Source organism: Aquarana catesbeiana, linkage group LG01 (assembly GCF_042186555.1).
Source record: "Aquarana catesbeiana isolate 2022-GZ linkage group LG01, ASM4218655v1, whole genome shotgun sequence".
NCBI classification, from domain to species: Eukaryota; Metazoa; Chordata; class Amphibia; order Anura; family Ranidae; genus Aquarana; species Aquarana catesbeiana.
This window is the reverse complement of record NC_133324.1, coordinates 631190892-631205023: the sequence shown is the minus strand read 5'-3', so window position 1 is coordinate 631205023 and position 14132 is coordinate 631190892. Positions and strand designations below refer to the sequence as shown.

General features: G+C 37.5%; 1 protein-coding gene across 1 annotated transcript; it reads left to right on the top strand.

Annotated features, from left to right (window-relative positions):
• The first annotated feature begins 1707 nt into the window (after window positions 1–1707).
• AREG (amphiregulin) lies at window positions 1708–13255 on the top strand. Its single transcript, XM_073601024.1, has 6 exons — window positions 1708–1912; window positions 5289–5489; window positions 10063–10273; window positions 11053–11211; window positions 12459–12557; window positions 13067–13255. The coding sequence occupies exons 1-5, from the start codon at window positions 1828–1830 to the stop codon at window positions 12547–12549; spliced, it is 747 nt and encodes a 248-aa protein (XP_073457125.1). The 5' UTR covers window positions 1708–1827; the 3' UTR covers window positions 12550–12557; window positions 13067–13255.
• Window positions 13256–14132: the final 877 nt, after the last annotated feature.

The following is a 14132-nucleotide window of genomic DNA, read 5'->3' as shown; positions in this document are numbered from 1 at the left end:
GTTAGAAAGAGAGTGGGGAGGAGCGCTTCTGCCTGCCCTGGCAGTGTTTTTTTTTTTTCTGCCTCAAATTGCCTCTAAAACCCTGTGTGTGCATGGACAAATAGGCTAACATGGAGGAGTGTTTAGAGACAGAATTAAAAAAAAAACACCAGACACCCCTAGAAGCAGTGTTTTTAATGCTCATTGTGTATGAGGCTTTTAAAGACAATTGGAAAAAAAATTCCATTCAAGGCACAATCTTTCGATTTTTGTATAGTGTGTACTAGGGTTGCACTGGTACTGTTCTTTTTTCAGAGAGTACAATTACCGCTACTTTCGGTCAAGTACATGGCGATACTGAGTTCCAATACTTTGCTGTGCAATTTGCGTCAATACAAAATAAATAGGCGCAAATTGCACTGCAAAGAATCGCATGTGATTTGAACAGGAATGCAGTGCAATTCCTGTCCGAATAGCATGTGATTTCCCCCCCCACTGCTCCTGTGTGTGTGTGTGTATATAGAAAGGGAAGCGCAATCTAGTGAACAGTTTATTTAAAATGCTAGAACTCACATTAAGTATATATTTGGTCAAATGTAAAATCTGGAAAATCACGGCCACTGGAGGTGCTCACAGGAATGGAGAAGTTCTGGGACCCCTGTGGGTATAGGACAGAAGTGATATCAGCTTGGCGGCTGACCGCCTATACATCTCCTCCAGCCCTGTAAGCACCTCTAGCGGCTGTAATTTGCTATAATCGGCGGGATCGGGACACTATGCAAATGTTTCATTTGACCAGATATGTACGTAATAAACTGACCACTAGATGGCGATTTCCCTTTCTATACACACACACACACACACACACACACAAGAAGGGTGGGCGAAATCGCATACGATTTGAACAGGAATCGCCCTGCATTCCTGTTTAAATCACATGCAATTTTTTTTTGCAGTGCGATTTGCGCCCTTTTATTTTGTATTGACGCAAATCGCACCGCAAAGTATCGGTTTCGGTATCGGGAGCATTTTCACGAGTACGAGGTATTGGCAACTATACCATTACCCGTATCGGTGCATCCTTAGTGTGTACACAACTTTCGACCTCCGATTCAGATTTCCAAACAAAAATTTCCAAAAGTACAAACTCCAAAATTTTTCTCGGACGTGAACAGAACGAATGATTTTCGTTTAATGTGTACAGTTTTTGTACGGTTTTCTTCTGATTCCAACTGTATTAAAGTGTATTGTATTTGTACTGTCTACCTTCATGTTGCAAAGCGATGCGTAAACTGTTGGCGCTATATAAATCCTGTATAATAATATAATAATAATATGAAAGACTGCGCATGGTCAGAAACAATCAACAACAAAAAGCCCTTGTTTGTTCAAGAATTTTCGTACAATTAGTTCCATCCTCGGTTTTGACCTGCTGTGAAACATTGAGGAAAACCGGACAATTGTCTGATTTTCTCATAGTGTGTACTGGGCTTTAGTGTAACTGTACATGGTTGCTTTTTTTTTTTTTTTTTTTTCTACTTTATCAAAATGCATCTATAATACAGCAAAATTTTAAGAATACAAATTTTTCATTTACAGGCATAACTTTTAAAAAAATTCACAGACATATAAAAGTACAGCTGCCTGTGTCATCTTCCTACCTGTTTCCTATGACGAAGCTGAGTGCTCCTCCCATGACACACCACCCTTCCCTTTCTACATAATAAATCGCATGGTGTGCTGCACTTCATTCTGAGTTCAGCTGGAGCTGCCAGAGCCTCGCAAAGCTCGCTCTGACACAAGACATTCCACCCTGTCCTAAGCCAGGAGCTCAGCTATCCACACAACATGCCTCATTGCAGAAGAATTCACTGCTCAGCAATGCCTTCCCTGTCACTGCTCCTAGTGTGGACCACTTTACTGCTCTCCATAGGTAAGTGCACTTTGTACAGTAACAGCTTTTATGCCTTGTTCTTGCTTCTACTTGCTAGTATTGCACTACATTTCATTTCCCTTTTTCTTTATTTTATTTTTATTTTTTGCTAAGAATGGAAACTAGCAGGCGATAGGATACTTTCAATTTTTTTTTTTTTTTTGTCATTGTTAATCGTATTTCTGTAGTAGCTAGTGGTCTAGAAGCATTATTTATACACAATCGCAGAATTGCTATTTCATGTTTAAACAACTTGGGCTGCAAAGGCGATTTTGCGTTTCCAAAGATTCTAAAAACTATTTTTTTGTAGTTCATGGTAGTACAGCAAACTGCTGAGAAATTGATGAGTGATAAAGGTGCCCAAAGACACGAGAGAGTGGAAATGTTTATATTTAGCTATTTAAAGCTACCCCCTCCAATCCTGGTTTATTGGGGAAAATTGATAATAAAGTCATCTGAATACATCTGTGTGCCCTATGTAGCCTTCCTGGACATCTACAGATACATTATAGACATGCCATTCAGAAAAGTGACTGTCATCTCATGTCATTGGGCACCTAAACTCACCACACACATTTCAATCTGATTGTACAATCTCCTTTAGATGTATCAATAAGAATGTAATGCAAAGGCCTTTCTGATTGCATACAAATTGATTGGATATTTTAGGTAGGTCCTCATATTACACTGAGATGGATCTGTGTTGGTAAATCTAAAGTAGATTGTATAGTCGGGTTATAACGTGTATGGTGAGCCCTAACGTCTTATATGAATACTTTATAGGTATATCATTCATACTGTCATCTTAATAGACATGGGTTATTTACTAAAACTGTAGTGTGCAAAATCTGGTGCCTCTCTGCATAGAAGCCAATCAGCTTCCAGGTTTTATTGTCAAACCTTAAAGCCTAGAAGCTGATTGGCTACCACAGCTGCACCAAAATTCTGAGTGCTCCAGTTTTAGTAAAGCAACCCCTTAAAGTCTCATCAGAATAATCTTGCTGAAAGATGCAGTACCCAACAATTTCTTGAATGAGCAATAAATCTCTTCCTCTCATTCAAGTCTATGCAGCAGATTAATCAGTAATATTTGCTGATGCACAAATATATTGCTGCGTTGTATGACTGTGGGAGATTGATCATATAAGACTGCTTATCTCTGTGCAGTTTGATGTCCTGCATGTGCTAGGCCCCCTGAATGTTAAACATGCAAAGCAATAAATTGCAGGCGATTTCAAGCAAACTAATCACACTACTAAAAATGACACGTTTACGTAGTTGAGGACGTAGTCAGAGTATTAGCCTGAGATAATGTACTGGGATAAGCTGAAACTTGCAGCATGTCCGAGCATGTCAAGAATATGTAAGGAGGAAGGCATGTCAGTGGATTGAGGATTCATCAGCAAGTTTATGAATGAACCAGACCACCCCCCCCCACGACCCCCCCGAGTACACTGGCAAGGAAATAGGACAACTGTTTAGTGTGTCATGTTTATAAATAAAAGACCAAGGACCACAGAAGGGATCTCTATTAGTGTGTAATGTTTAAATATAAGATCAAAGACCAATGAAGGGATCATTTTTTGTGTGTAATGTTTATAAATATAAGATAAAGGACCCCCGAAGGCAACTTTTGCATAATCACATACAGCCGCATCTTCTAATTGTTGTCAATGGGCGTAGTGGATCCCAGGAAAGCTTTTCCGAAAGCTCCAGACACTGTACGACCCTTTTTTTCCAAACCCCTGTAGGTATCTTTTTAGTGTCTCAACTCGCTCACTAAGTTTGATTATTCTACAAGGAATCATTTACAAAGTGAAGTTATAGCTATAAGAGTTCAGACTGCTGTATTCAGCTGAGATTAGAGATGACTGTTTTGTTGCCATGGAGTATTGTACTTTGCACTTTGGTTTTACTATTTTACTCTTCTATTCCCTTTGGTCTTATTATTCAACAAGAAAAAGTTGAAGCAATTAGAATTCATATTTAAGTCAGCTAAATTCAGACAATGGAAATGTGATTGGATTCTTTGGATTACAGCAGTATGGACTAACATTTTGCTCTTTGTGCCACATTACTAAGAGTGAAAAAATGTGGTTTTTTAAGTGCCTCTAAAAGATTTAGAGATGTAATGCATACCCAAAATAGTTTTGTGTTGGAACCTAAAAATTTGTCTTTACACTTATGATAATGTTACGTTATGATAATGTTATGTACAAGAAATTATAATTATGTTAAACTACAAATACTTAATGTGGGAGCAAACCACCACACAAAAATGCCCAGTTTTGGGCCCCTAGTAGCTATTTGCTATAATGTACATGTATGCATGGCATATTTGCACATAATGGCAAACCTACTCAGTAAAGTGATCCCATCTAGCGCTGCAATGTCTGTAGTCCCCTCCACTTCCATCTTCATCCAGTTTTCTTCTGGATTTGGAGTCTTCAGCCTCTTGACTGGCCAGGCCTGGATGGCGTAACTCCTGGACATGTGCGCGGGAGTTACTTTGTCCTGGCATAGAACAGTGCCAGGACTGTACATTAAACTGTATATGCACGGCTGGTGGGGAAAAGCATTTATTTCAGGAGAGACTTACAGTATAGAGCCTACCTGTCAGTTTACTTTTACCTTAAAGTTAAATTAATTTAATCACTCAGTTAAGAGTTTGCACTTTATTCCTGTGTTTGTATGGGTTTCTTTTAGGTGCCCTGGCTGCCTTCAATAAATCAAAAACATACCGATTGGTTAATTGGCTTGAACCCAAAATAGCACCAGTGTGCGCAAGTTAGGTATGATAGATTGTAAGCTCCTACGGGTGAGAGGAATTGATGTGGTTATGTACTCTGTAAAGAGCTGCATTATAGATTAGTGCAGGGTTCCTTAACCAGGGTTCTAAGGAGATCTAGGGTTCCTCCAGAGGTTGCTAGGGGTTCCTTGAGCAATGAGCAATTTCTGCCTCTCAGATAAGTTCCCAATTACACCATTGATCTTTTTAACTATATGTAAGGAGCTCATTCTTCCCAATGTCCACAAGTGTAAGGAGTATTCTTTCTACTGACCATCACACTAACGTACCATGAATTGTGGATATAGTAATTTTTAGCAGGGGTTCCCTGAGACCAGAAAGGGTTCCTCGGTGCTAAAAAGTTTGAGAAAGGCTGGATTAGTGTAATAAAAAAAACTAAATTAATAAATAGGATAGATATAATCGATATTAATCTAGAGCATTTGGCACCAAATTTCTCTTCTAGAAATATGTTAGCTAGTTCTGGATTTTACTTTACAGCTTAATTGTATTTAGGAAAAATAATACACTACCGATGAATAAAAAGAATGGCTTTCTCATAAAAATAATTCATTTTTCAATCTACAGCAAACAGAAGCAAAGTGCACTGTGTTGTATTAACAACTACTGAGCCTAATGCAAGTGTGACAGTGCCTGGAGAAGGAGATGGCCTCTCTGATGGTATTAAGGAATTTTACGACCTGGACCATGAAGAAGAGAGCGATGATGAAGATAACGACGAACACTTCCCAGTCAAAGGTTTCTTCATAGACGATGATGCTATACTTGGTAAGTGGGTAGATATATCTATAGGTTTAACACTGCTAAGTTCTATATACTGTAATAAGCTTTACGTTGGGTTTTATAATACTTCTTTGCTGTTTCAAGCTGAGTAAAATTTTAGGTAGCAGTAAAAGAAAGCTCTAAAAAAGGTGTTTAAATCACATGCGTATAAGGCAGTAAAAACCTGTATGAACTTGTTAAAAGCCTAGGAGTAAGAGCAATAAACTAAGAAATGGTATGCATTATGTCATTTCTAGCTTGGCTCTCACTAGACACGCAGATCTTTTCTTTAAAGCAGAACTGAAGTCCTGCTGTAAAAACCTGAGAGCAGGGAGGCTTTTATTGCAGAAGAAGACATTCACTGCATGCGCAGCTTAGCTTACAGTGCCTAGCCAGTCTCCGAATGCCGGGATGATGGTTTCCTGCACATGCACAGGAGTGAAGTCATCCCTCACCTGCCAATGAAGAGGCCCAAAGACCAGCACTTAGAAGAAGATGCTGGTAGCAGCACAGGACTGTTGGACAGGTAAGTATGGATACTTTAGTTCTGCTTTAAAGTGGTTGTAAACCCACATTTGTAAGTTTTACCTATAGGTAAGCCTATAATAAGGCTTACCTATAAGTAGTTGAAATATCTCCTAAACATGCACCGTTTAGGAGATATTTTGTGTACACTGCTGTCATCATCGGTGCATGCACTGTAAAGAAACGGACCTCCGGGCCATTTCTTCACTCATATGTGCCATGACTGACGTCTCCCGAGCGCATGCACGGGAGTGACGTCACACGGCTCCGGCCAGTCATAGAAAGAGGGCAGAAGATGGATGCGGCCACCAGTGGGGACACCGCGGGCTTTGTTTGCAGGTAAGTGACACATAATGAGCAAGTATGCGGTGCATACTTGCCCATTATGCTTTTACTTTGCAGGGTTTGCAGGGGAACAAAGAGGAAGTAACACCCATCAGGGTTTACGTCCTCTTTAACAGCTTACGAATCAGAGTGCAAAAGAGATATTGGGGTAATTTACTAAAACAAGAGAGTGCAAAATCTGATGCAGCTCTGCATAGCAACCAATCAGCTTCCATTTTTCATCAAAGCTTGACCAAACAAGCTGAAATTAGAAGCTGATTGGCTACCATGCGCAGATGCACCAGATTTTGCACTCTCCAGTTTTAGTAGATCAACCCCATTGTGTGGCTTATAGCGAAACCAGTTCAAATTCACCTTTTAGTCTTCTATTTCAAGGCACAAAATAGGAACTCTAATCTGATTTGTTACCCTAAACAACACAATTTTCATTCCCTGCAGGCGTTATACCTCACACCCAGATGCAGAAAAAAGTCTAAAGTGCACCATTCATGGGGAAATATGGGAACTGCCATTGCTGACCTTTTAAAAAATTCTAGTTCCTTGGTTGATCTACTGCATTACTATATTTAATACTTTTTAAACCACTGACCCAGAACAAGTATGCTCATCAGGCGTTTTGATTGGAAAATAAGTCAGTAGTTTTATCTATATGCTTATTCGGCATCAATGATTTTCTGTGCCGATGCCAGAAAATCAGCATGACAGCAAGGAAACGTGCATTCTGAGAAGCAGAAGCCAGCAATGGCAACCTCTATGTGCCTCTCTTTTTTTGGCCCAATTGTTATTAATTAGCAAAATTGCTATTCAAGCAAACATATTTTTTTTAATAAAAGTCAAGCATATGTAGACACAAGCAATTGATGAGAAACAGGAATAACTCAATAGTTTGACAAAGTATATGACACTTACTTCTGCCTACGCAAAATATGTCTACAAACCAAGAACTCTGCAGTAATAATATTTAGTATCTTACTTTTATTATTACACTGTATCAGAAAGTCTGCTATCCGTCATTTAATGATCTGGAGCTGTGTGGGCCCAGAACACATTGCAGAGGTTTGTGGCACTGCCAGGAGTGAATCATATAATGGAACACTTACTCAGTACCTTCTCGTCTGCATCTGGGATGCCATGTGTCTAACATTTGCTTTGTTTTTTCTGTGGATTTAAACTGCTATAGCTGAAGCAACCACTGCAATACTTTCTACATTTTATAAATGCTTAATGTATAACAAAAGCTATATCATATATTTTTGTATATATAACTAAGAGAATAGGAGTAATAAATAGCAGTAAGAAAGCTTTGATCTACAGAGGTAGAGTCACTCTTTGGGAAACTAAGATAATAGGGTGTCTTTATTATATGCTTATCTGTTGCTTTTTCAATGCCATATTGACACAGATTAGCACCTTGCTAAGTATATAGTCAATGCCACCTTCTCAGGGCTGAATGAATAGGAAGTGAAGAAACCCTTTAAAACACATTTTTAGGGACTGTACAATTCTCTGAAATTAATTATATACCTGATTTCTAGCATGCATCACTTTTAATAAAGGGTCTAAGTATCTAGTATACTTTGAAGTCAATTTACAAACTGTACCAGATAGCTCATTCCAGAATAACACTATCTGATGATAATTGTTGGGTCCTAGGAGGTGCCTAGGATTCTAGGATTATTGCCTGTTGTATACTGCATTACCATAAAACACTTGAAAGTTGAAATCAGGAACTATGAGTACCTGTTATATTGTAGTTGATTTAGTAAAACTGGAGAGTGCAAAATCTAGTGCAGCTGTGCATGGTAGCCAATCAGCTTCGAACTTCAGCATGTTCAATAAAGCTTTGACAATACAACCTGGAAGCTGATCTGGTTTCTATGCAGAGCTGCACCAGATTTTGCACTCTTCCAGTTTTAGTAAATCAACCTCATAGAGTATTTAAGTTGGGCACACAATGGCTGCAGGAAAGATGATCCACACTCTGGATGTTGCTCTTAAAAAATCTTCATTTTATTGAAAAGCCATAGTGCACAAACTCAGATAAAAAGAGTTGACGCATTTCAGCCTATAAGGCCTTAGTCATAACCACACAATGGCTACACCTCTCCAAATACAATAGCCACAGCGGTAGATTCCTCCATACACACTGTATCGCATGGATGGGGGAATCTGTTAGAATATTGTCATTCAGCTCGCAGGTAGAACGAAAATTATCTATACATGCATACCCAGCAGATTAATCAGATTGACACAAGAAGAATACAATGTTGGTCAGATTTCAGAACTGCTATCAGATGGATAAAAATACCTTAGTTTATTCTACACATCTTTGTGCAAGCAAAGCTTTTACTGCTCCTGCATTTTAGCCATATTTGCCTATTGGGTTGGAGTTATCCCTTTAATAACACCAAACCAGCAGCGGCTAGCACTGTAAATCCTAATTTATGAGTGTCCATCAAATGTCCTGAAAGAGATTAGGCTGCGGGGGATCATAGTGATATAGTAAACCATTGTGAACATATAAGATTACTGTGTTTGAATGTGGATGAAGGGAAATAGCTGAGTGTTTAAAGCCTCACCTTAGTGACTCAACACATGTTAATGAAACGTGTCTAGCACAATCTCTCAGTGACATGACCTCCTCCCAACCCTGCCTCCGGGGCTTATGTGTACATAGTTTTTAGTCAAAAAAATGACACTTCCGATTGAGAGGAATTCAAATAAAGACTACTAGCTGGGGGGAAGGGGTCAGGTTAGAAGCTATGTATGTTCCTAGTGGCGTTTGTGAGAGCAAGGTTTGTTGAGAGCTAGGTATGTCGTTTGGTAAAAGCCCAGCTTATATTAATCATTATCATGTTGCATAGGATGAAAAATATAATGGTACATTTACACAAATTCTGATGGGCAATTAAAAACTGATGCTGCAGATCTCTTAGTTACATACAGTATTCTGACAAAAATTGGTAAAGTCTGACAAATCATTATTCTGCAAAGTAAATTATTTTAATTGACTGGAACATTTTCCATCAGCTTGAATTGACTGAGTTTGTTTGTGTATCGTCTCAAAATACAAAAGCCTATGTTATTTATGTCAGTATAAAACAGATTTAAGTCTACAACTAATATACAGCTTTTATTAAAGAAAGAACTTAAAGGAAAAGCATGCTGAGAGAAACAAAGTCTGACATTTCCAAACTCCTACACTGACGCTAGCATTTGTTCCAAGCTAGTGGCTCATAAAGTTTTGAAGCCATTGAGCTAGCATTACCCAGACCTAGTATTTTCCAAAGGCAATGTCAACAATAGCAGTCTTAATTTTCATCACAGGGCAGGTTTCCCTTATAGATATCAGATGGCAATTGAAGGTTAGGACATTAAGTGATTATTGATGTAAAGTTAACATTGTGAATCAGCTGAAGTATGCATGCATGGGATGAAAAATCTGGTCTTTCATAAATGCTTCTGACCCTGTATGTAATGTACATTTACACAGAACACCTAGTTCAGAAGAGTTTTGATGTAAGCCTGTATGTCTATGTCTATGAAGGCTTTAGCTGTCCAAACTTACCATATGAGGGTTCCATCTTTAATTATTGTTAATAAAGACCTAATTAATTTTAATAAAGCAACCATGCTAAAAATACTGTTACAATATACTACTGCCTTATAAATATTAAAAATGCTAACTGATTTTTTTTTCACTTACCAGTGCAACCAGTAATCAAGCCAGAAAATTCAGAAGCATCGACAGTTACAACCAATAAAAAAAGTGAAAAGAAAAATGGAGAAAAGAAGAAGAAAAAGGGATCAAAAAAGGGAAATAAGAAGAAGAAGCAGAATCCCTGTCTAACTACACATAAAAACTTCTGCATACATGGAGAATGTAGATTCCTGGAAAAGATTCCAGAAGTCTCATGCAAGTGAGTTTTGTAATATTACAATATGTTTTGTGTCTACTCTTGGATCCTTAAGTCTCTTACACAACTCTCTACACTATAGTTCCCTTTTTCTGTGCCACCTGCCATAGTCATTTACTTTTTCTGCTGCTTCAGCTGTGTTCTGAGATGGTCAAGCTCATTCTCTTGCTGTCTTCATAATTTAAATCACTGTAGGTCAATAATTGAATCTTTGTAATAGCTGGTGTACATGTCCACAAACTCAAGATGTGGAGATCTTACCTACAGAGCCCTTGAGAGACATAAAAACCAGTGAATCAACTTCTGATCATGAAGATGATCTAAGGAAGAGCTATTTAAATGTATTCAGTATCAGTGTAAAGAGCAGTAAGCCATACTTTAGATGTCATGTCTTCTTTTTTGTACGGCTCTACTGATTCAGCCTATTAGTCTTACCTATAATAACAGCATTCTTTTTGTGAGCAAAAGGGCCATCCTTTATAGTTAAGCCTCACACTTTCTGTACGTGAATAGCTGCTTATAAAAAAATGAATGTGAAAGCAGTTAATGAATACACTCTGCTTTTCCTAGAATGTAATGCAGAGATGAGATCACACTGCATTCCATGGATGACAAACCTTTGGAACTGTGCTCTGCCTTTGTGAAATTCTATTTTATGCAGTGCTGTGTTAGAGTCTTTTCTTATGTCCACAATAACCCTAACTTTTGTATGGCAAGCATATTTTTAGCGCTGTATAAAGTATGTATAGATTGTTAACATTAAAGTTTTTATCTTTCCTTAGATGCCAGCAAAACTTCTTTGGTGAGCGCTGCAGCGAACAGTATATGACATCTGCAAAAGAAAAACTAAGTGACATAACCACAACAACAGTATTAGCAGTCATCGCTGTCTTACTATCAACTCTCAGCATCACTGCCATCATCATCATCATTGTTGTACAGTAAGTATCACACACCTATTTTCATTGTTTCTTTTGGGAAATAAGTGGAACAAGACTATGTATAACTTTAAATATTTTACAGTAAAAAAGGGACATGACATTTAAACCCTGTCTGTAGATGAGCTACTGAAAGCCAGTTTTGAAAAGAATGGACAGGCTCAACAATTAAAGGAGAGATAATCAAAATCATGCACTGTCTCTAGAAATCAAGGAAAGCAGGAGGCAATGAAAAGCCCACCCAAAATGTGACCAGATAAGGAAAAAATCACTTCCTTTTTTAAGCACTACCCTTCTAGGCCCATGTATCAGGATAGGTGTGCCAAACCAGGCATGGGTAAAAGATAAGGCACTTTTCACAAAGGTGTTCCAATAGTTTGTTTTTGAGCCACGATTACACAGATCAAAAATGAACTGCAATGTATGCCTGTGGGTGGCTGAATGTAAGTTGACTTGTGTCTGCCTATTTCCACTCACATCCGGTCTGTCCGGGTTGAACACAATACGTTTATGTCCATTTCCAGTTTTACTGACCTGATGTGGGCAGGTATAGGTGGATATACAACCACTTGCATCTGGCCCCAAATAGGGATAATTTGGGTATTTTTTTCCTTCATTGTAAGAGCAGAATCAGAAGGGACACAGATGCCACATGTGGCATCTGTGTCTCTTCTGATCAGATACAGCAGGGGTTCGGTCCAGGATTCTCTGCTGGGACAGAATAAAAGTTACTTTTGTTAAAGTGGTCTTACCGTTTTAAGGCCTGATTTATAAAGTGGAATGAAGGGTACAATTAACTTATCACTGCATATTATACCTCACATTTTAGTGAATCAGGTCTGAAGTCTTCATAAATCCTATTAAACATTCATTCAAAGCTTAACTCCAGACAGTAAATTTTCCATTTTGGATGGAGTGTGGTTTAATCAGGTTTTAATTTCTCAACATGTAGGCCACATTTTAATTTATGTTTAAATTCTTATAAGCATTTTATTTTTATCTGTGATCCAGTTAGGAAGTTTCCTTTTGTTCAGGAAAAAAATATAAGAGACCATTTGTCACCAAGACAGGAAGGCACTGAGGGCAATACAAAATTTTCTAACAATATTTTTGATCTCATACAAAACAACTTATGTAAAATCTTAGCTTCATGTTTTTCTGCTCTTGTTTTTTTATCGAAAACCAGTTGAGTGAAATGCTGTGGTTTTCATGTTCATGAGTTGTATTAATTTGGATATTGTTCTTTTTAGCACACGAAGGAAATATTCATCCTTTCAATATGAAGCAGAGGAAAAAAAGAAATTAGGACAAGAAAATGGAAGTGATGAAATTGAGGTTTGAAGGAAATGGTGAGTATTTTAATATGAAACGTTTAATACTGCATGTCATTGTCCTTGGTCATAGTTTCATTTGCCCCTTACAGTCAATGAAATATGTTGGCAGAGTGAAAAGCTTTAAAGAGTTATGTTCCTCCTCACCCCATTCACCCCAAGCAGGGAAAAGGTTACCTTTTTCTCCATGTAGGGCTTCTTCAATGATGGAGGTTTCTAATTTGTAAAAAAAAAGAGGAAAACCCCATGCAGAATAAAAAGAAAAAAAAAACAATTTGTAGATCTGTGACAAATATACTGCAAAATTAAGACATAAATCCTGTGGTTTAATGTAAGAATCATTAAATGTATCCATCACTTTCAGGCTACTAGCATAACCCCCCCCCCCCCCAAAAAAAAAAAAAAAAAACGACTGACAACTCAGATACAATAGTTTGAAAAACAATTATATATGTTCATTTTCTTCTGTTACACTGGAAAACAGGTCCAAGAATTATAAATAACATGTTCTTTTTTCTTGTTTTTAGGTTGCGCTCTGAATTCTAGACGAAGCACTGCCATGCAATGTGACCCTGAAAATAATATATTTTTTTATTGCCATAATTTATTTTTATTTAATATTTTTAATGTTTTGTTGTATGTGAATACTTATAATTATTGTTGTTATTATTATTATTATTATTATTATTACTACATTAAACGTTTTTTATATAAAAGTTCCTTATGTTTTGTGGTGTATTCATCAGGTATAATTTAATTGGAATGAAGTTCAATCGTGGAGTTTTACATTGAGGAGAAAAAGATTTATTATTTATGTGAATTTCTACTAGTTTGTTTGGGCTTCCCTAACATTGTTTAAAACAAAAATGCTTACCAGAAGATATGATGAACACCTGACCATCACTAGGGATCAACGAATCTACCTGGGTTCAGTTTGCGAACAGTTTTGAGATCTTGCAACTGATACACAAGTTCCGCGCTCCTGAACGGAATGTGTCACTCCTGCGCTCATGAAGCTCATGAAAGTGATAAGTCCTAAAGTTGCCTACTTAAAAATATATATATTGGTATAGTATTTTAAATAAAAAAATAGTGGAGCTACATGTATATGAATCCGTGACAGAAAACCTAAATATAATAGTAATCAAGCAATAAATTATATTTACAAAATAGTGACAATAAATCATACACTTAGTGTATAATAATAAGTGTCATAAGCAAATTCCATGTGTCAAAGTATCAAGAAAACATTAAAACGTCCATGCATAGTGATAAAGTTCTTATAAAGTGAATAATCTTCTTAAGCCAAAACGATACAAAAATATCTTCCACCACACGAAGATGTGACCGTGATCCACTCCCTTTGAAATCGCACTCACCAAAAAGATATGCCTTGCATTCTCATGCTTGGCAAACAAGCTGTTTCAACCCCACCAGGGTTAATCAAATTTCGGCTCCCAGCAGCAATCAATAGGGGAGGGTATTCCCATGAGTGAACATGAAATGAAAAAAGCTTCCAATAGTGTGATACTACAAACAATTTATCAAAATAATACAAAAATCCTCAACTATTGCACTCACATAGTTCCAATC